General features: G+C 30.4%; 2 protein-coding genes and 1 long non-coding RNA gene across 3 annotated transcripts in view; 1 reads left to right on the top strand and 2 right to left on the bottom strand.

The window, feature by feature from the left end:
• The first annotated feature begins 2,478 nt into the window (after positions 1-2,478).
• LOC132935349 (uncharacterized) lies at positions 2,479-6,745 on the top strand. Its single transcript, XR_009663220.1, has 4 exons — positions 2,479-2,601; positions 2,908-3,041; positions 3,149-3,250; positions 5,391-6,745. It is a non-coding gene; the product is annotated as an uncharacterized LOC132935349 (long non-coding RNA).
• Positions 6,746-8,882: 2,137 nt separating this feature from the next.
• Positions 8,883-11,713, bottom strand: LOC132932503 (uncharacterized). The gene has a single exon (XM_060998892.1). It carries the CDS (start codon positions 10,296-10,298, stop codon positions 8,883-8,885), a length of 1,416 nt encoding a protein of 471 aa, XP_060854875.1. The 5' UTR covers positions 10,299-11,713.
• An 8,006-nt stretch (positions 11,714-19,719) lies between these two features.
• Positions 19,720-23,640, bottom strand: part of LOC132934775 (uncharacterized) — a 303,914-nt gene continuing 299,993 nt past the window's right edge. The window contains exon 7 of the mRNA XM_061001118.1: positions 19,720-23,465. Coding sequence (XP_060857101.1) covers positions 21,805-23,465 — 1,661 coding nt within the window. The 3' untranslated portion in view covers positions 19,720-21,804. The remainder of the gene's footprint in view (positions 23,466-23,640) is intronic.

The following is a 23,640-nucleotide window of genomic DNA, read 5'->3' as shown; positions in this document are numbered from 1 at the left end:
ACTTAAAACCAAAAGCCAAAAGATGAAAAGACCACGATTTAAGAATTTATAATAGTTGGTACCTAGGTAGAGTTTAAATTAAAATACACTTTGTTATTGTTATCATCAGTATAATGCTTACTGATAACACTGATGTGGACATACCGACATTTTTAAAAACGATTTTTATTTTCATAAAACTCTTCCCATTACAATGAAACACAATATAAATATTGATTATGCAAGAATACAATTTAGGCATCTCATAAGTTCCTTAATTACAATTTACAGTTAAATATTTAGTTATAGTAAGTGTTAAAGTAATAGCTCGTATAACCAAATAGGAGTGTGACAATACCACTTATCTCCAAGAGCAATTCCACGTATATCCAATAATTTTTACCAATAACACGTAAGTACCAAATAAATTAAAATTTTTCCAGAAATCGTTTTTTTTTTCTGTTTAGTAGCCATAAAAGGCATAGTATTAACTTTATCTATCAAAATCAATAATATTTTAATGGTGTAATCAAAATCAAGAAGTTTTTTTACTCTCCTGAAAAATGTTTAAAATGGAGATACGTGTTGTTTACGTGGACATAATGTTATATATGACATAAATAATTTATGAGTTACATTGTTATGTAATACATAAGCTATACTATTTTACCCATTATATCAGGACTACCTATGCATACTGGAATGAGGCACTAAGCCTATACTACAATTATTATAATAATAGATTTATTTCTATCGAGTTTTCAGGTAAGAGCGAAAAAAAATCAATATTTGTAATAGGTTCAGTAAACTAGTGACGCGCAAATGCGCAAAAATCGTAAAATAGCGAACTTCATTAAGCCACTTTGAAACTAAGTCTGACCGCTAAATTCTGATTTCACCATCGTTCTCAGTATAATTAACTACATAAGTCTAAAAAAAAAAAATTCCAAAAAAAAGGGTGTCCGGTAAAGTAACAAAACACCTAATTTTTTCTTTTGTTTCGTCAATTATTGAAAAATTTTTATGTAAAGTCATACTTCGTGTTTCCAGTTTTTTTATGACTATCACTGAAATAACCGACTGACACAGCAAGAGCGATTAAGTTTACGTCGTAATCGATTATTTATCTTATCTTTACTTAAATTATTATTTAGTGCCTACACAATTTAGTTTTAATTTTTCTACTTGACAAAATATTATTTTATACATTTTTTAAAATTGTTGCTTCAATATGCAATACATTTTAAATTTCGTCAAAATATGCAAAAGTATGCAATAACATTTAAATATGCAGAAAAAAATGTCACCATTAGTTTCAAATTATGATTATTCGTGGAGATGACTGACAAAAATTCAAAAATATTAAAAGGAAAAAAATATGCAATTGCATTAAAATCCGTGCTCTATATCAGCTCTATCATGATAAAGAAAAGAGGTATGTCAGCAACTTTCCGAATTTGAATCATGTTGGCCCATCCCCACTATTTCCTATGTGTTTCCCATGGCGTTGGTAGCCATATTGCTTTTCTCCGTCAATTTTATCATCAGTGTCTATGTTATAAGCATTGTGGAGAAAAGCAATATGGCGGATATGCGTATCACAAAAGTTGCTGACATACCTCTTTTCTTTATCATGAGTTCTATATTGTTCTATGATATCAGTGATATCTTAGTTCCTGGTTTTATCATGTTATCTGTTATCATATAATTATTAATTTTGAAAAATATAGTAAATTGATAAGGTACATTATAGAAACGAACATTCAGTTTTTTGAGAGTTATAACAGTGTCGTACTGTCGTATTATACTCGTGTAAATTGTTTTGAAGTTAGTTAGCAGGTAATTAATACTTAAGAAGACGCTACACGGATATTTGTTGTCTCCGTCTTGCAAGTGCGTATCATAACAAATTTATGCTCAGCAGATCACGTTTAGCTCCGTTAGTTTAAAAATTTAAGTGAAACTTGATGGTAAAAACATTATCTGTTTTTGTATGTGGGTTTTCTACAATATTTCAGTTTTTAAGTGAGTTATAAACATTTTTTATTTACGGCATATTATATGTACGCATAAATTTCTAAAAAATTGAACAATCGTAAAAACCCACATACAAACACAGATAATACTCTTACCATCAAGTTTCATAATAGGTCAATTCACTCTAATTTTTAAACTAACAGATCTAAACGTGATCTGCTAATCGTAAATTTGCTACTTGTAAGACGGAGACAACAAATGGCTGTGTAGCGTCCCGTTAAGAGGAGTTAACCAGATGTGTTGTCTCCGCCTTACCAACACATGTTTATCAAAAAGTAACTACGTACAACTGTTCAAGATTTGTGTTGTTAGCTTAATTATTACAGTGAATTGACCTGTGTTCTCTCGTTGGTTATTTAAGATATTTTAATTTTTAACTGAATTATCAGAATTTCTAAGTAGGTAGATATTAATATTTTACACACTCAACTCACTTAAAAATTATAATATAACAAAATCCAACCAGAGAACACAGATAATGTTCTTACCTTTAAGTTTAATAATATATCAATTATATCTAATGAGTAGTTTTTAAGTTAATCACACAAAATTGGAACTTTAATTAGTTAAACAGAGACTACATATGTGAGTACGATGTTTTAATAATATCTTATAATGTATTAGAGTTGTATATATTATTTAATTTATAAAATTAATAGTTAATAATAGTAAGTAAGTATGTATATTTAATATCACATTAGTCTTTGATTTTGAAATATGGATTCCAGATACATAGTTAGCTGTAAAAATAGGAACCTAGGCGTTAAAATATACAATATTAATTTATACTTAATCAAATTATTTTGTTGCTTTAGAGTATTTACCTATACAAAGTTCGATTTTATTGATTTATGTAATTAATTAATTTAAAAATTATTAAACTTTTAATAGGTACAAGATGACTGAATGATATTGAAGTAAACAAAGCAAGCATACCTACTGAATGGAAATAACTATAATCTAATGTACAGAAATAGTAGCAGAGCTTATTTTTTTGTAATACTGTTATGAATTTTATTTATAAAGTAGGTTATATGGATTATGTAAATTGATGTATAAAAAATGTTGGTGAAATAACAATAAATGCTTTAAATTTTCCATAGTTAATATACTAATTACATTTTTGTTTCAGAAATACAACTGACATTGACATTTTGTTTTGGCGAGGTCAAAAACTACACTTAAGATATTGATTCGAACTTCTATAATGGATGGATTATCATTTAAACATCTAGTGAGTAATTCTTACACATTAAATATAAATAAAGAAAATAAAACTAATTGCTGCAACACTTTGAAATATCAGACTGCAGACTTTCAGCCATGCCCATGTGTGAATTTCTATACATTGAAAGCCAAGTACCCAAGTTATATATTTGTTATTTTGCTATTTTAAATCTTGTTTCTAGCGATTTAATTACTTTTTGGCTATCTTGTCGTATGCGCTCTACCATTTGATTGCACTCTACAGTTTTTACCACTCTAATTGTAAGTAATACAATTACACCATACATAGGTACAAGCATTCATTTTATATACAGAAAATATGGGAATATTTGGAAACCGTATTTTTAGATTTATTTTATTTCGACAAACATCACAGTTGTATCTGGACCGGCGTGGATTACGATTACAATTTATAGATTAATAAAATTATTATATAAATTAAATCATAAAGTAAAAAATAATAATATACACGTAAAATAAATAAAATAAATATAATAATATAGGTAATTAAAAAACTTGTCCCATGTCTCTCAGAAACGCGTCAAATGTGTCAATCTTGTTCAAACTTTTCCATCACGTTTCAATGAGTAAATATAACTATTCCGGGTCCTCCTAATTTATTGCGGTTTTCAAATATTCTGACGGGTACATCACGACACAAGTTCATCCAGTCACACACTGTATGAGCTGATCTACCGGTTAAAGTTATAATTGTGGACTGCTTTAAATCTTGACACCAATAATAAACTAATTCTAGTTGTGCTCCAATGCTTAATCCACTATTATTACCCCCATTTTTATCCAAGTATGTCAAAAAAACTATTGTTCTTTCTAAATATATAGGTAATTAATATTATACATATTATGAAATATTAAATAGTACCTTACCTTATACTTTGAGTGGTTTGACACCCTTTCCTTTTACACCTCAACAATTTTCTTTCTTTTCCGCGTTCTTTTTTTATGTAATATTTCATTTCACTACTACATTTATCACACAATACATTTTCTACATTTACTAAAAGTTTTTTAGAAATTAAAAAATTAGTAGCCGATTCTTCGTTTTGAATTATAGTATAAAATTCTTTTGCAAGCATATTGAAAAGTGAAAATAAAAACTGTGTAAACCCAAGAACTGTCGGCCAATGACTAAATACACGATCAAAAATTATATCATGCAATAAAAGAGAGTGCTAATCTTTATTAGCATTAAGTCAAGATAGTAAAGATAAATTGGGTAGTAGAGCGCATACGACAAGCGTGCCGTAATTGCAGGTAGAGCGCATACAACAAGATAGCCTACTTTTTTATCAAAACAGTTTACACAAAATGTAAATTACTTTATTGTGGTAATTACTTTAAACTTATACTGAAACTACTTTTTCTCCATTAAAAATATTAGAACAGATTTTAACAGAACCTCGAAATAGTCTATTTTGTTAACGTATAATACTGCTCTGTCGGTTCTATAGACTATTTTTTTGCATTCTACAAGATATGCACTAAAACGTTTTCTAAGATTAGTGACAGCAACTTTGAAGATATATAAATAATTATTATTGTTTAAATTCAATTTAATTACAAAAAGTAAATTTAGTTACAGTAAAACTTGCTTAAGATGAGGGTTTAAATTTAAATAAAATATATCGATTTTATGTTTTTGTTTATTTAAACATACAATTTTAATGTTCCATGTTATTGTACGTTTAAATTAAACATTATTTTAAAAATTAATTTTATATTATAAATTTTGCATAATTAACTATACTGATGTAAAACTATGAACTCTTCGGACAGGTTATGTTATTTTTAATATTCCTTTAAAATTGTTTAGTTACATTAGTAAACGTGAAATGGATTTCAATGCAAAGTGCATCTTGTTTGGATTTCCAAATACATAATTTGTTTCATAAAACAGATACTTCAACAGTGATACTTTTATTTTGCATTTTTTAGCATTTTTCTGTCATTTTGTTATTCTTAATGCATATTTTATAAATTATTTTACTTAAAAGTTTTAATTTTTAACTATAAGTAATAATAATTTATAATATCTATTTTATAAATTCTTTGTTGAATATTTTTTATAAGCAAAAAAAAATGTATTGCCTACTTAAGATTGTATTTTACAATTCTGTTTTCTTTAGGAATGCAATTGATAGCTATACAGTGACAACACAGAAACCCAACACCATTGAACACATTCATCGTTTTGGTGATGACAGTGCTTATTTAAGTACCAGTTACAGAAGGCAATTTATTGGTGTTAACGATAGACATTTTCATCCGTGGTCACCGTAGATAACATTTGGATTCAATTTTAAAATCCTTTTTTGATACAAAATTTTGATTGATTTATAACTACTAGGAGTTGAAATCAATTTAATTTAGTCTATTATCATCCAATGATTTATTTAAATCAAATATGTAAAATCACCTATACTCTGTTCGCTTAGAGAACACCCTGGTTCTGTTCATGTAGACTGACGGCTGTTTGCTCACGGAGGCTCTATTTCCCCCTCCAAGATTTGCGACGATAATAGGCGACCGACACTGATCGGCAGTAACGTGCCGCTGGCAGCTATGGGTGGGTGACGCGTGGGGGATGCGCAGAACAAACTGATTTTCGTCAGGCCGCAGCGTGTTCTCTCAGCGAACAGAGAATAGTTATTTATCTTATTATTCAAAGACCAATTAACACTGAATCTATTCGTATTGTTATAGTTCATACCAATAACAGGTCTTTGAGATTGACAGTTGCGTAAGTCCGCCAGCAACAGATTGTGTTGTGTGAGAGGCCGCCCAGGACTTCTAGATTGGAGTCACTGCCGGATTGCCAGACAACACACCAGCTGCATACATTATAATATATTTATAGTTAATTTAAGTTAATAATTAAGTTGCCCCAAATGTAAATTGCGCCCTGTTGTCATTGCACCTAACCCACAGTGACCCCGGCCCCATGACTAACTTGTGCATTACTCTTTCCCCATTATTACAATAGTTTTTTCTCTCACTATATTCTTAAGATTTGCATCATTGTTTTGAATTTGGTCTGGTCATTGTAACATCATTGTATTCCGGGTGTCATGTAAATAGAGTTGCCTATTCAGAGTTTATAAGGCACGCACGTTTAGCGGTTTATACCGCACACATATTCAGAAGCACATAGTTTGTTTTTTGTTTATGTTTATGTTGTATGAGTGAAGCACTACTAATTGCTACTCACATGGCACATACAGTCACATTGTATGACCAGTGACCACAACTTTTTGAATTCCAATAACCACTGGTGTTATTGTCATTTGCTTTGTGTTTGAAGACATTGGGATTTTTAACATGGCTATGAAAAGACAGTACTTAGTATGTTGGAAATGTTAGTATGTTGTTTTTCCTAATTTTCTGTGGTGCATAATGGTATTTCGTCCCAAATTGTCTGTTTGTATACAAACGCATGAACGAAACCATGAAGTATATAATATATATGTATAGATGTATCATGTATACATGTATTGTTTTTTCTCTGACCCACGCGCAAAAGACAAAACGCATTCATGCAGAATCATTTTTTCTTATGTTTTGAGTAATCTTAAAGTAAAATCACCCATTACGAAAATGATAGAGAATAATATTTTTATTAGTATCACATAACCATTTGTCTAAATATTGTCTGAAAACAATTTAAACACAATTTTAATGTACACAAAATTTTTTATTTTTAAAGTCAAATAATAATAAAATGTAGAACTGATATGTTATACCCTCGAAGATTTTATTGCTCAATTTTTATAATATTTGATTTTACTCTAAGATAACTCAAAAATCATAAAAAATGATTTTCAAGTGAAAGATTTTTATCTATGCTGCGCGTTAGTCTGAAAGAGAAATCCAATATTGCGCTGAGATTCTCTTAAAAGCTCAAGTTTACTGAGGTGAGTGAGATACACGTTAATAAATATTGTCTAAAAACCTATTTTTTAGTTCTACTCTGCCAACACAAGTGTCAACTTAAAGGAGGTGTATAGAAATATTAAAAGTGTATTTGTATGGTAATTTTTTTTCTTCAAACAATCAAATAAATAGAAAGGTGGGTAAGTGGGTGACGCTCTGCTGTACAGTAGGTTACAAGTGGGTCAAAGTAATATATGGTGTTAAATTTGAATTCAATAATAAAATTAAAATATAACAATTTAAACAGTTTATAATAGGAATATAAATATAATAAAATTAAATATAAAAAACAAATAGTTAAATAAAAACAATGAACAACTAGACAACTAGTATGCACCATTCTTTCGTAAAAGATAAATTATTTTAATGGATAACAGTTCATACATATAAATATAAATATAATAAAATTATATATAATAAACAAAATGATTACCGACTGTTTTTAAGGAGTGAGTATAGGCAATTTTTAGACAATCTGTATAGTACGTGCGTGCGTGGCATGCATGTGTGTGTGTAGTAAATGATCATTAGTGTAAGTGGCTTCCCGGCGAACTAGATAAGCGTTGCGCACTCGCACTCGCATGCACATGTCACATTATGCCTAACAACAAATTTATTTCATGGCAAAATGTTGTAAATCATAGACCTAAACGAATTCCAACATACCAACTTGAGTTTTACACCGATAATAATTTTGAAAACAAATTTCGTTTTGTTGTTCAATCAACTTTGGATCCTTCGAGCCACATTTTTAATTTATTATTCTTAAAAAGAAAAAACCTCACTTGAAATTTAGAAAAAAAACTTTATTCTTAAAACTTTAATGGACATAAATAGTTTTAAATTTTTTTTTTATTTTTCTGATTCAAAGGATTCAAAATAGACTTCATAATAAATTCAAATATATTTTCAAAATTATTATAGGAGTAAAACTCAAGTTAGTACGTTGGAACGCGTATAGGTCTATTTTACTATAAAAAGTGATAGTGTGGAATCCCCTTAATGAAACTATATGCTACAAAATCAAATTTGAGGATTCAGTAGTATTGACTATTGACTATTAACATATTAGAACAAATTAGGTCAGAATTGGTAGGTATACCTATTACCTATACCTACTCTGGAATTCTCAAAATAACATTGTTATAATCGTTGATTGTTACATAATTAATTATTAATTTAATTGATTAATAGGTATAATATATACGGAATACTCCTCGCGTAACAGCGTACCTATAATACCTGCAACATATAACATTGGCAAGTGTACCTATCTATGATTTATTTGGTGAACCATTCCCCATTGACCATTTTATCAAACATCTAATATACATTATACAATGTTCATGATATATCACTCTGTAATGATTTTTATTTTTTATCTGTCTCAACAACTTAAAACAAAAAACTGTAAAAGTTAGTGGCTAACAATAAAATAATCTTCTCAAAGTATCAAACTATTATAATATGGGTGTAACACGATGGCGCTCGACCAATTAGCACTATCGCGCCAATCTATAACCTTTTTTACCTGTATAAAACGCAACACGATTGCGCTCTAATATATATATATATATATATATGTGTTTGTCCCGTATATGTATATGTTATATAACAATTTTCTAGTACACTATTTAAATATTTTTTTTATCATAATAATAATAATAAAAATAATACAAATGTATAAATTACAATTTTGTGGCACAAAATTTTGGTCCCATTACTTTCAAATATTCTAGCAGAGATATTTCATTTTTTTCTAATTTTGTCCATGTTTCCGTTATAAATGTCAATTTATCAATTTGTTCTTTTCGTGGTTTGTTTTTATTATTCGTTTTAATACTACTAATTTTTAAGTATGTTTCACTTTGAATGTCTAATAATATATTAATAACTTCATGAATTGAAGGATGTGATGTGTAAAACTGCGAATTATAATGTCGGTGGAATGATTCTGGTCCATTGGTTGTTCGAGCTTCTTCTGAAGGTTTACCAGCCCATACAAATGGTGGAAAAACCGCTTCAGGGCATACATAATTATCAAATATATAATCCGAAAAATAAAAGTTGTCAGTAGGAGCATTTTCGATTAAACAAGAAAAGCCATCACCGACTAAATTTTCGGGTAAAAAACCAAGAGCGAAAAAACATTTTAACCAAAGGCCTATTTCTGACTTTGAATTATATTCTTTTAATAAGTCGCTATTGCTTTGGATTTTTCTGAACCAACTTTGACCTAAGTGGAATCTACAGGCCATAATTTTGCAATTCGGAAAACATTCTTTAATAGCATTGTGTGCGCTTTTTTCAAAATCGAAATGAAAATTACAATTAGCTAATGATATTAATACATTTATGCCTGTCAACTTTAAACATAATTTTATAATAGTGCGCCACATATCTACATAATATTCAGTTGATTTTGACGTCAAAAAACAGTATATTAAAGGAATATAAAAACCGTTTTGTAGCGTATGAATTGTGTACAGTTGATCATAGTATTTTGGCGAATGTAAAAATGTGCCATCAGCAAAAATATTATTTGAACGACTTAATATATCCAGATTAGTTGGGCAAGTCAATACAACTATATTTGAAATTTCTTCCATGTAGCAAAAATATTCATCTAAATTAGTTTTAAGAGTATCGCGCAAGTTAAACAATTGAAATTTTGATTCTTCCAGTGATTTTGGAATTGTTGGTAATTTTTTTTTACGGAAATCATACATACTTTTTCTCCATAATTTGATATCAGAATGGACGGTTTGTAAATCATTTTCAGTGCTACGTAGTTCTTGTCGAATTATTTTGTTCGGCCTTGTGAATAAGTTGTTTTCACATTTTCTTTTAATTCGTGAATTTATTATTTGTCTACTAACGATATTTTCCGAAATATTTTCATGATTGTGTTCATTAAGCATGCTAAGAACTTTCGTAACATTATTGTCAACATATATACTCGATTGGCAATTTTTGTTAGTACACCGATACCGAATACTGCCTACGCTTTTAATTATTTTATATTCCCTATATTTATGACCATTTACTAATATGCATGGTTTACCTTTCTCAGTCTCGAACTTTTTTGATATACATAGATCCATTTTTTACACTATTATTATTTTCACGACGATACACTTTACGGAACAGCTAGTGAGTTAAACACGGTTTAAAATAGTTAACAGTCAACAGCCAACAGTCAATTGCAGCTCAAATGTAAAATCCGACCACGACACTATCATTGACGCATACTGATATCTGCAGTCCATGGATAATAAGATAAATTAACCACAAAACATTATCTCGATTACTTGGTTGTACATATGGGGAAATCAAGTCCAAGGAAAACCAAGTCCGACTGTATTTTTAAATAGTGTACTAGAAAATTGTTATATAACATATACATATACGGGACAAACACATATATACATATTAGAGCGCAATCGTGTTGCGTTTTATGCAGGTAAAAAAGGTTATAGACTGGCGCGATAGTGCTAATTGGTCGAGCGCAATCGTATTGCGTTTTTTGAATGGAAAAAGGTAAGCTGGGCGCAATCGTGGTTCACCGTTATAATATAATAGGAACCAGTGTTTTTTTTTACTTACAATTTTAAGTATAATATATTATTATTCGTAACATAGACGATCTTCCTATATTATTTTCTAAAAATTATATATTATGCTTAGTACTAAGAACAGACCTTTGAATTGGGGGATTAAGTCCCCCCCCCTATTTGCACCAATGATTTGTAGCTTATAAGTTATAAAGGTACCAATAAATATTGTTAGGGGGACGAGGTGGCCGAGCGGTCTAACGCGACGGATTCGGCACAGCCGGTCCGAGTTCGATCCTCGACCACCAGGCGGCATTTTTCTCCGTGCAAGTCACGGTGTCTGGAGAACAAGTGCCACCATCCCCCACCCGGGCATGACAGATACCTACAGGTGCCCAATCAAAAATTCTGCCAAACACAACACACACGTGTTCCTTCCCCTACCGTCACTAACAACCCACAAACAGACCACTACAGCTAATGGCCATAGTTGCCGAAGCTTAAGATCAATAAAAAAAAAAAAAAAAAATATTGTTATTAATATTTTTAGATTTATAAATATATTATTAATAACTTGTTTGCTTGTAGCGGATATACATCAGACAATATAATATATTATATACATTCTTCAAACAGAGTATTAGCATATTTAAATTTTTTATCATGCAGCCACACCTAAATATTTTGTTACCATAAAAAAATTATACTTATTAATATTTTTTTTAAAAAAACATTTATGTGAATAATTTTTGATAATATCTAACACTTTTAACACAGTTTACTGTGTACAACTGTTTATTTTCCCCATGCAGAAGGAGTGCTAAACATTGTCAATTACTTACCTAGCTCAATTGGCCATTGGAAATCACAAATTACATTAATACTATTTTAATGTAGGTAAGTATATTATATTTTCATTTTCATTTTGGTTTTTATTTTAATTTTTATTTAAGAAGATGTACCTAATAAGATGTAATAATAATATATTATAATTGATTATTTTCATTTTGTATTTACAATTTAGATGGTGTTGATGCCAATCATTTAAATAATTTTGATAATTATTAGAATATTTTTTGCTTTTTTAAAGAATATTTTATCATCATAGTATAGTGTGTTTTTTTTAAAAAAATTTATTGTGTCTGTCAAAGTAAAAATGCATAGATTTTCTTCAACAGTATCTTTTCTGATAGGAAAGTGAATCTACTTGGTACTTGGGGGGTCAAAAGTAAAGTAAGTTTTCAAAAGTGCCAGGAAAAACAAAATAAAAGTAAGAAAAAACGTGAATTTTACGCAAAATCCGTTTTTGACAAAATCAATTTCGGCTTTTGGTGTAACTCTAAAACAAACGATCGTACATGAAATTTTTGACTCAATGTTTATATTAGCATTTTCTATACACCATAATCCATAACATTTTCAAAATAATTTGAGCTGTTTATAGACATTTTCAGTTCCAATTTTTTTAATTTTTCTTTTCTATAAATATCAATACAATTTTATTTGTTTCGTAAAAAATATTGAAAATTTAATAGGAGGCTCCTAATATATTGTTTCATAGGCAGATGAAAAATATTAAAAATTCATAGTGTTTGTCATTTACATTCAAATAATTTTGATTTTTGATAATTATTAGAAAATTGTTATGCTTGACAAAATGAACAGCACATTCCACTCCGCCCTGCCATAAATGTTAAGTGATCGTATAACCATATAGCTGAGAGAAAAAAAACTTAAAGTAGTATTAAGAAACTGTTTACATTTTACTATTTTGTTTCTTTTCCCGCTCACTCTATAGTACCTTTTAGATCGTATACTAGTATATTATGATCTAAGCATACCGCAGACTTCTCTCTCTAAACGCTGTTCATTAGTCATGGGTCTATGGTATAGAGTAATATAGAGGGCCTATTTAAACGGTATTATCAGGCTGATGCCAAACAAGCGGTCATAGACCTTAACAAAATATCCATTAATATACTACTGATTATGCTCCCCATAGACCTGATAATATCAGGTCCTGATGAATAAATGAATATTTGCTGTTGATTAATCAAGCATACAACATTACAATTTACCTATAAAATAAAACATCTATTCTTTTAATATTTATTCTAATTTAACTTACCTCTACATCCACAGGAGATTCGTCATGACCACCATGGGTTCCCTTAACTAAAACATGTCGGTTATTTACGTGAATTCGTCCTTTACAATTAATATCCATTCTGCGACATCTATACTATTTTGTAATTTTATCTGCGCTCATCCTTTCAAATATATATTGAAATCCTTCATGGGCATAAAAGTCTTTCGGCCTATTAGTTACAATAACGTCCATTTTCAATACGAAACGTAAATTAAAATAAAATTGCCTTTTTTATATGGAAACGTTGGCTTAAGACACGAGATGTATATAAGTCCACAGTCTGAACACAAGTGGTCTAACAAAATAGGCCTCAGAGGTTGAAATTATTTCATTAAATAAAATAATATATATCGCAGTGATCTATTTATAATAATTAAGGCACCTTTAAGATCTTTTGATGATACCGACAGCCGCGACAGGACATATAGACATACTATATACACCCATTAATAAACAAATTGTCTGTCGTAAATCTCAAAATTCCTGTTTGAGCACCGACCGGGGGTGATCGATTCCCTTTTTAAATTAGCCTATGACACCCACAAAGAATGTGACTTTCTATTGGTGAAAGAATTTTCGAAATCGGTTTAGTAGTTCCAGAGATTACCTTCAACAACGGTAACTAACAACTCCTCTTTATATAATAGTATAGATATGTAAAATTATTATTGAACGCATTCAGCTAATAGTAGCTCTTCTTCATCTAAAATTGTAGATCAATATTTAAATATTTAATAACAATATTATATTAATATTATAAATTATAACACTTTTGGAAAAGAACCAAACTCTTGTGTAATATATCCATCTACTCTGTGTCCTGCTCGTCTCAAAAATGTTAACAGTCGATCTGCATGTAAATCCTTAGTCAAATCTGTTAGGTAATCTTCGACTGCTTTTGTATTAGCTGTTCTCGTCCGTGTTGATACTCCATTTAGAATCTGTTAAATATTTGAAAAGTATTAATTGCAACCATTTATATTTTTAGAAAACTTAGTTCTCGCCTTCATATTTTGTTTCAATTGTGGAAATTCAACGAATGACTGATTTTCTAAGAACAATAACTGATCTATAAATAAAATAATTATAAATTATAATAAGTAATTGCTATTTTACCAAAAAACTAGTAAACAAGTATAACCCTAACCGTAAGCCAGTATACCTCACAAAATTATTAGTAATTTAGGTACTTGCAAAAATAATAAAACAAAATACATTTTTTAGACTTATACTTATACTATGTATTTCCTTCATGAGATTGAAACTGAAACTTAATAAATTAATAAAACATATTAATTAATATTGTTTTGGTTATAACATACACATTACTACCTTTATCTAGTAATACCTTGAAATTCAATAAAAACATATACCTAGATATATAGTATACATTTTATTTAATTTTTTCATGAAAAACAAAAAATTTAAATCATGATTTTGATGCTATTAACAATTTACAATTATTTACTGTATTAGATACATATTAAATGGCCACTGTTGGTTTGAATTTAAGAACAAAGGTAATAATAACAAATTTAAGAGCTAAAATTGAATTTGTTGATCATAATATTTATGACTTACCACGTTTTTATAAATTACTTGAAAAGTAAATATTTGGTATGCATAATTTTTTTAAATGTTGGTACTGTTTTAAATGTTCCGTCACACCCTGCTACCCGAACCTAAACTTCAAAATAATAATAACCTATATAATATTATATTTTAATCTTATGATTTAAAACACGCACATTTCTTAACTCTGGACCTATTTCTTGAATATTGCTTAAATTACAGAATATTACGTCTTTTACTTGTTGATTTATCAACAGCAGACCTTGATAAAATCTATCAAAATTATTTTTGGGATTTAAACTAATTAAATAAAATTAAAGAATTTAAGAATTTACTTAGATATTTGCTGGATTTTGCAATGTAATTGCAAACTGTGTGTTTATCATCAATAACAAGTGGAGGTCTTGAATATTGTCTGGTGTTGCTAGAAATTACTTTTGCCTCAGACGACGCATACGATCAGAACTTTGTAAAAAGGTATAATCTTGGGCGGCATTTGGAAAAGTATTAAATTTATATAATGCTTTAAATAATAAAATAAATTAATTTAATAGGTCGAGCAAAGCACAAATTTATGTTATGGGTTCAAATTTTTTTCCACTGGACTATAGATAATACGCCACCGCCATATTGTGTGTATTATATATTTATATTCTATTATTTGTTATTTTAAATCAATATATAAATTTTATCTTTGTATTTCTCATTTCCCAGTGCCTATCAACTATAAAATCAATAGGTATAGGTTAGTGGCATAATTAGGAATTTGGTTTGGGGGGGATATACGTTTTTAGCAAACATGGATGGTCATTATCAATACTTTGATCAAAATGTTAACGGTAAAAAAAAAGTTTTGGGAGGATCCCCCCTAATTACGCCCCTAGTATAGGTACTCTACGTTGCCTATTGTATGCGAGCGATTGCAAGATGTGGGGCTGCAAGAGTGCACCACCGGCATAAGATAAGTTTTTGAATTTTTGATCACAGATTCTCTAAATTTTTTTTTTCACGTACCACTCGTGTACTGTTATTTAAAATTGATAGTAGTAAAACAATAGTAGTGTCTAAAAGTAATAATTTAGGTAGATACTCAGTACTCACATTTAACAGTATGTTTAGTAAGTACCCATTCACACAAAATAAATAATATTAGATCCATTAGATTCAGAAACATTATTAAAAATTATTAATATTATTATAATATAAAGCATGCTTGCCCTATTTTTATGCTTAAATTATGCATATTATATTCAAATTCTAACTTTTGGTATTTTTAAATACACTTGAAGACCATGTTTTCGAATCCTTTTTTGTACCACTTAAGGATCATTCTGTGATAATATAAACTTCCAAATCCCCTTTTTTGTTTTTAATTATTAGACAGATGCCAGATATTTTTATTGAGAATTTTGTTTTAGTATTTAAATTAAAATTTAATGGAGTAGTTTTGAGTTGTACAAGTTTGTGTACAAAGGATAATATGTCTATGGTAATAGATTAAGTTGATATGGGGGCTTGACGATTTAAAAAAGTAAGTAATTACTATCGATTTATCAATATAAATAATTTGTTAAAATGATCCAAGTATAATAAATACTACATCAGATGTAGTACTTCGCATCAGATATTAGATTCTAATATTACATAATATAAATTTTATTTTTATAAAACCATTTTTAAGGATTATTATCCTTATTATTCCTTAGTATAAACATTTTGATAACTCAAAAACTGCTCATTAGAATTTTGATTTAGATAGGTACATCAACATTTTCAAGAAAATCATCTGCTTAATAATTTGCAGTAAAAAAGGGGGGCTCACATTTGTAAAATAGAAGTTTGTATCACCTCAGGATATTCCTTAAATAGTATAAAACATCAGAAATTTAAAACTATGGTCTTTAGGTTTAGGTTACTTAAAAATTCTAAAAATCACAATGGTACTATTAAAGGGAAAAATGGGGTGAGTATTCAAAATCAATGATATCATGTATGTGTAGACATGCCATACTATACTATAATTATTTTGGGAAATAGTTGAGTATGTTATTACCAATATAGGTACTAAACTTTTTTTTTTTTTATTGATCGAAAAGAAATAATATACGTAAATTATTATTGAAGATAACGATGTATAACTTATAATAATATATAATATGACAGTATTATGGAGTAAAACAGTTTTTGGTAGAGGCCCAGGCAAATGGTCTATATCTATGACCACTTCATGATCAAATAAGTATTTCGTTATTTTTTTTTCTTATTTCAACTGAAATTATCATTCAATTACATACACGTATCTGAATATTTTTGAATAGTTTGAATAGGTCCACTTACTTCATTGTAACTAGAGTCATAAATAATTAATGATACTTGTTTTAATATTCAGTAACACTCAATCTCTCACATTTAGACTACATAAATTGTATAAAGCCCAAACATAATAATAATGTAAACATTTTAATGCTACCAAAAATGTTAATTCGTAGAATGTGCCGTATGTGTACTAAATAGGTTAGGTAGGTATAGGTACCTAAGTAAATATTGTATGTATCTATAGTTGTAGTATATTAGTAGTATCTATACTATTCCTACTTAGGTTACGAGGTACCTACGACCTACCTATATAGAATAGAACTTAGTAGCGATGTAACTCACCGTTTGTTAGTTTTAGCCATAGGCAGAACACAGCTCCTCAGAATTTCTTAAGCCCCTGTACAATTTATTAATAATTTACTTAATAAAAAAAAATTATTGCTGAAGCCCCCCTTACTTTAAGGTCGAGTTATGCTTATGGTTTTATCATTAATTTTTCATTATAAAATAAACAATTTGTCTCGGTTGAAACTGAAAAAGAAGTTAGGCTACATATATCATGGTCCATTACTATAGATGTACATAGAATTTAATACCTTACTATTTAATGTAGTGTCAGTGATGTAATGTGTCTAAATACTTTTCTTATAAGTATCTGTAATTAGATACAAAAAAAAAATGAACTATATCTTAGACACAACAAATTGTGTATCTTAAAATAAGTACTAATCACTTATCTAGTCTTATCCAGACATCCAGTCTTGTAAAGAATGCTTTTATTTTGTATTCGACTACTTTAAAAAAAATATATTCTGAATACATATTCAAATACTAATAAAATATATTTTTTTACCCCACTAATATTACATTTTATTTGAATGGTTGGAAATTAAGATGAGTCAATCATATTTTATTCAAAGAGAATAACTATTGTTTATAACTTAGGTATAATTGTGCCCGATTTTTAATAGAAATATTTGTTTTGTCACAAATATAAACTATTTTTAATGAATAAAAATACAAACAAAATTATTCAGAATACGCAGGTACCCGAATAATTTTTTCAAAAAGTATTCAAAATATAAAATAAAGACTTCGAATACTTTTATTTGAATACATTTATGATTTATTCGAATACTTTACAATACTGGTCTTATCCGCATCCACCCACCACAAACCCAACCTATCGATTTTAGTTGAGGCACGAGCCTCAAAAAACAGCCTTCGACACTACAGAGTCTGTATGATATTTTATAAAACAAAATAATTATTACTTGATGAATTTAATTTTTGTTGGTATAGCACCTCATAGCGGCTGCCTACAATTAACTGTCGCCAATTTCATCCCTAGAGTGGCTTATTTGTACATACCAAACACAATGCTTACACTTAGAAACTTAAAACAAATCTTTATCAACAGACCCAACAGGGTAAAAGCAGAGAGTACCTAGGTATCAAAGAAACCACTTATCACAAAATAATTTTGAACATTTTTGATAGATTTTTTCGCTGTGATATTATGTTCTAGTATTAGAATAAATAAATAATACTCTTTTAAGATGGTAGAGTTTGTTTATTTTTAATTTTATTGAGTCTCCATTGAGAACCTTTAATTTCAAATTCTACCTACTATTTCAATTGCAATGTTATCTTTTACATATTATCAATAATAAACAATTCAGATAATGTTTGGGGAAAAAAACCTCATTATGTTTTATAAATTTATTTATTTTTCTTAATTCTTTCTTCATTTTCCAATCACCGGCGTAAGAGCGGCGTTAACATAAACATTTGATCAAAAGCGGTAGTAAAATTTCGTGTTTTTTCCGTATTTTGTCAATATTTGAATTTTAAATGCTTATAAAAAAAAACTGTGACTAAGTATTTTTAATATTTTTTGAACGTCATTGTAACAACATAGTAGGAGCTTGATATTAAATTTTTAAGCTTTTTTTACCTTACAAATAAAGTTTTATTGACATTCATAGAAAAAAAACCTAAACAAGTTGGAAACTGAGTATATCCGTAAACAACTCAAAACCAGTCAAAATCTTTTGAAAATGTTGAAAGTTTTTTATGTATGGAAAAGGCTAATATAAACATTCAGTGAAAATTTCATGTATTTACGATCATTTGTTTTAGAGTTACACCAAAAGCCAAAATCGATTTTGTCAAAAACCAATTTTCCATAAAAATTCCCGTTTTTCCTTAATTTTTATTCTGTTTTTCGGGGCGCTTTTGAAAACTATTGGGAATTTGACCTCCCAACTAGATTCACTTTCCCATCGAACAAGATACTGAAGTTGAAAATCGAAGCATAATTTCGACTACTAATACACAGACTCAAAAAAAAAAAAAAAATAAAAAAACACACATCATTGTAAAATCAGTACATTCATCGCTCCGCTCAGAATCTAAAATATATTATAGTTTATTATACTTATACATAAATATTTTAGAATATATATATATTATTGTGATTGGGAACTATTATAGTATTCTACCTATATTTATTATTGTATATAATCTTAGATATAGCCATTTAGGACCTATATTATAGGTACCTACTTAGTACGTATACACTTTCTACATTGTTAGAATTCTAGATAAGTATAGCTATACAGTAGCGTAGAATGTAGATTGTTTTAATGTTTTCTAATATTACCTTGGTATTTGGTATTAATATTTATTATATACTTAACATTTAAATACTAAAATACCTTTTTCTTATCATATTTTATGTACCTAGGACCTAGGTACAAAAATGTATTTTATATCTTAACAAGTAGATATGGAAATTAAACTATTAAAAGTATACTTAACACTGATCTTCTCTCAGCTCTTGTGAATCCGTAGAAAGATTAGGTAAAGAGTATAGACTATAGATAGGTAACACTTAAGAGGAGGAATTTGAGGATAAATAAAATATTCAACTTTAGACAGCAAAGATTATTATATTTCAAAATACTACATATGACTACAAATTGACAAACACAATACCTTCAATGACTAACTACTAAATAGGTATATTTTAATAACAAACTACAATATTGTTTATAATAATTAATAATCAAATCGTCTTAAAGCTATATTACGACGAATCGACTTCCTGTTACCTACAATAATATGATATTGTTGAGTTAATAAAAGCAAACATTTTCCGGTACTCTGTGTAGAATCCGCTGACCACATTTTAATTATATATTTAACAATTTTACATTTCGTTCAAAATTATTAGATATCTAAAGATTATGTTTTCTATGTAAGAGAAAAAATATATACGTATATGTTTATAGAAAGTTATATATAAAACTGTAATTGTTATATGAATTTAGCCAAACGAGATAAATATATCAAATGCTAGAAAATGTTTTCACAGTAAAAACTACTTTAATAGTGGAAAATATTTCTTTTTTTTGGAACCTAAGCTACTACCTATTTACCAATTAATGTGTTTTTGTATATTATATAATACTATTTTTGGCGATTAAATAATAATAAACTTACAGTGTTGTATCTTTAATAGTTTCACCGCACGAAGTGAACAATTTGTAAATATGTGTAATAAGATAATATAGGTTATATAGGTACGTAATGTTTTAATATTTGATGTCATAATGAACATGATATTTAATAATATATTTTTGACAGTTTTAGCTTGATACATTTTTATGGAAATAATTTCAAATACCTACTACATGCCTATAAATACACTCGATTACCGGAATTTGGATAAGCTAGGTTTGAAAAAATGTCTCGAGCCATACAAAATCGTTGTGTCTTTAATATTAATGAATTCGTCTGTGTTTAAAATTTAAAAATACCAAATGGTACCTGCTCAGAATGAGTTAACTTACATATATTTACCTATATTATATGATGATTATAAAAATAGTTGGATAGAAATGGGCCTAATCTATTCAAATGTCTGTAATTATTTTTATTATGTATATAATACCATTGTATACTATTATGTTTATTAATTATTTAATTTATGCACATAATTATTGTTACTATTAATTACATTAATTTTGATTAGGCAATTAAATAAATAGTTTATTCAAATTTTTGATATTTATATTATAAAAAAAAAATATATATGTGGTAAAAATTGAAAAAGTGGTATAAACTAATTAATTATAAATTAAAATTCATAACTATTGACAAATCTAAAATATCGTTGATAATGTATAATCAAATAAGTGCGTTTTGAATAAAGCAAGCTGATTAAAGGCAATAAAAAACATTTTAAATGAGAAGGTGTTCCCATTGAATATCATTATTATATCTGTAAGAAGGTGCAGTTATTTTGTTTTAATTTTTAGTTTCAAAATCAGAATTAACGGAATATATTTGAATTTGAATTAGATCATTGTATTCCAAAAACATAACTCTTTGCCTGGCTAGAACATCAATTTTTTGCCTGTGCTTCTTTTAGGATTTGTATCTATAGTGACATTTTAATTTTAATTATTTTAGTTATTGGTCGAGAACTGAGATGGGGTGAGTAAGGATTATGAAATTATGGTTTCGAATGAAATCAAATTGGAGTAAATTGTATATACCTAGACCTAAATTTATTTTGGATGTTATGTAGTGTGAAAACCAACCAGTTTGTTAATTATTATCATGCATCGTGTTTCTGTGAGAAGTAGACGTGCCAATCTTTGGCCAAAGGTTTCTGAAATCTGAAATACTTGTGGTTGAAAATGACTTGAACGTAAAAGAATTTGTGTTGCAAAATGGCGAATTGAGCACTTTATGAGAAAATGTTTGCACCTGTAGATTGTTATTTGTTACTGTGGTGGGACATACTGCAGAAGGAAATAACTTAGAACAGTGAAATATTTTATGTACCCAAATATATTGTAATGAATGTATTTTGTGTTCAGGGCGATCCTTAGGGGTGAGGACGACAACAGATATGAGGTGAGCAGGTAATAAAATGTTTTTGGTGATATATCACGGTCATTACTTATCGTAAGTGCATGGAGGGGGGGATAAGAGATAGGACACCGTTCATCCCAAAAGTCTGTACAAGATGTAAGGGTAGGAGTGGTGATGCTGCTGTTTGGGGCGGACTATGTGACGACTGCGATTGGGGTGATCGGTGTACGCGTCGTAGTTGGCGATTTTCCGGTGGTTAGCGGGAGCGGCGGTTGTAGTGGCTGCGACGGTGGAGGTGCTCTCAGTGGGAGTGATGGTGGAGGTTGTCCTGGCGGTTGTAGTGGTTGCGGCGGTGACGGTGGCGGTGGCTACATCAGTGGCGGTGGACGTGACATCGAACGCGGTAGTTACGGAGGCACTGGTCGTGGTGGCAGTGACAGCGTCGTTGGCAGTTTTGGAGGGTAGGGACGAAGGGGACGACGGGATGAGGTTCCAGTTGTTGGTGTCGTCATCTGATTCGTCGACGGTAACGGAGGCCACGGGTGACGATGTGTCGGATACCATGTTAGTGGTAGCTGTTTCGGCGGCGGCAGGGTATGTGTTGTTGAGGGCATCGGCAGGTTTGGCAGAAGCGCTGATGGTGGTAGAAGCGGCTATGGTCAGCGGTGTCGAATAACGCGTAGTCGCCCCACTGTTACTGTTCCTGGTGACGGGACTGGAAAATGTGGTGGCCGGGGTGCTGGAAAACTGAGTGGCAGTAGGCTTGCGCACGTAATCTCCGTTGTCATTGATCGGCAATCCGGGGAAATCGATTTTCTTGTACACGTGAATCGGTGGCTCGGTGGTCGGGGCGTCCTTCGTGGTGGCCACGTCTCCGTCACCGAAATTGGCGTATGACCGCAGTGCGTTCAGTGGACGGCTGGTAGTGCTGGTGGCCGAGGTGGAGGCCACAGTGTATGGTATTTTAGCCACGACCGTCGCGATGGCTGCCAGCGTGGCTGTGGTTGGACGGTGACCGTTGGCCCGGCGGACGTCACCGGTCTCGGCGGTCAGCATTTTGGCCACGGTGTGTATCTTCTCGGTGGTCGTAATCTGTACGGTCGGCCGGCTCCTGGGCAGGGTGGTGGTGGTAGCGTAGATTGGGGCGTTGGCGTTGGTGTTAGCGGTGGTCGTGTAGGCCGAGTTTCCACGTTGGCGATTATGATGACTGTTACTGGTAGTGGTCGGGGTTCCAGTCGGCTGGCCGCCAACGGTTGTCACAGTGCGACCGGTTGTGCCGGTTTTTGTGGCCGAGGTGGTCGCTTTATTTACTGTGGTCGCATGGGTCGTGGTGCCGGACGCTGTACTATAGGTGACCGAACCGGTATGAGTCATGGTCTCGGTAGCGGTTGCAATAGGTGTCGGTGTCGTCGTTTGCTTCATGGTCATCGTCGATGAGGTTTTTGGTTCGCTTTTCGGTGTGGGGCTAGTAGTGCTGGTAGTGCTAGCGCTGGTTACGGTGCTCGTGCTGGATACGGAGCTGGCGGTGCTAGTGCTAGTGCTGGTACTGGCGCTGATGCTACTAACGCCGGTGCTGGTGGCCTCGACCTGGCCACCGATAAATGCCGAATCAATGCCGTTGGTGTCGAAACTTCCTCGGCCCGAAGATTTTATCGGTTCTTGGGCGATCGACATCTCTTGTGGCAAGTTGATGATGCCACCACTACCGCGACCCATCACTTTAGATATCGACTGGAACGTTTCGTCGTTGTACTGAGCAATCGTGGCCATTTCGATGGCGTAGTCTTCAACATCTGAAAACGATATGCATATTAATGTATTTATTTATTTATTCATATAATTTATTTATTTATAACAATTTTAAATATAAGTCTGATAACTAGGTGTATTTAAAATAAAATGGAGAGACGGAGAATATTTAAATATTATAGATACTAACCAGCAAACCTTTTCATATTTTTGTGAATA

The sequence above is a fragment of the Metopolophium dirhodum genome, chromosome 1 (assembly GCF_019925205.1).
Source record: "Metopolophium dirhodum isolate CAU chromosome 1, ASM1992520v1, whole genome shotgun sequence".
In the NCBI taxonomy this organism is placed as follows: domain Eukaryota; kingdom Metazoa; phylum Arthropoda; class Insecta; order Hemiptera; family Aphididae; genus Metopolophium; species Metopolophium dirhodum.
The sequence above is the reverse complement of the archived record's forward strand: the minus strand, read 5'-3'. Positions and strand labels throughout refer to the sequence as shown.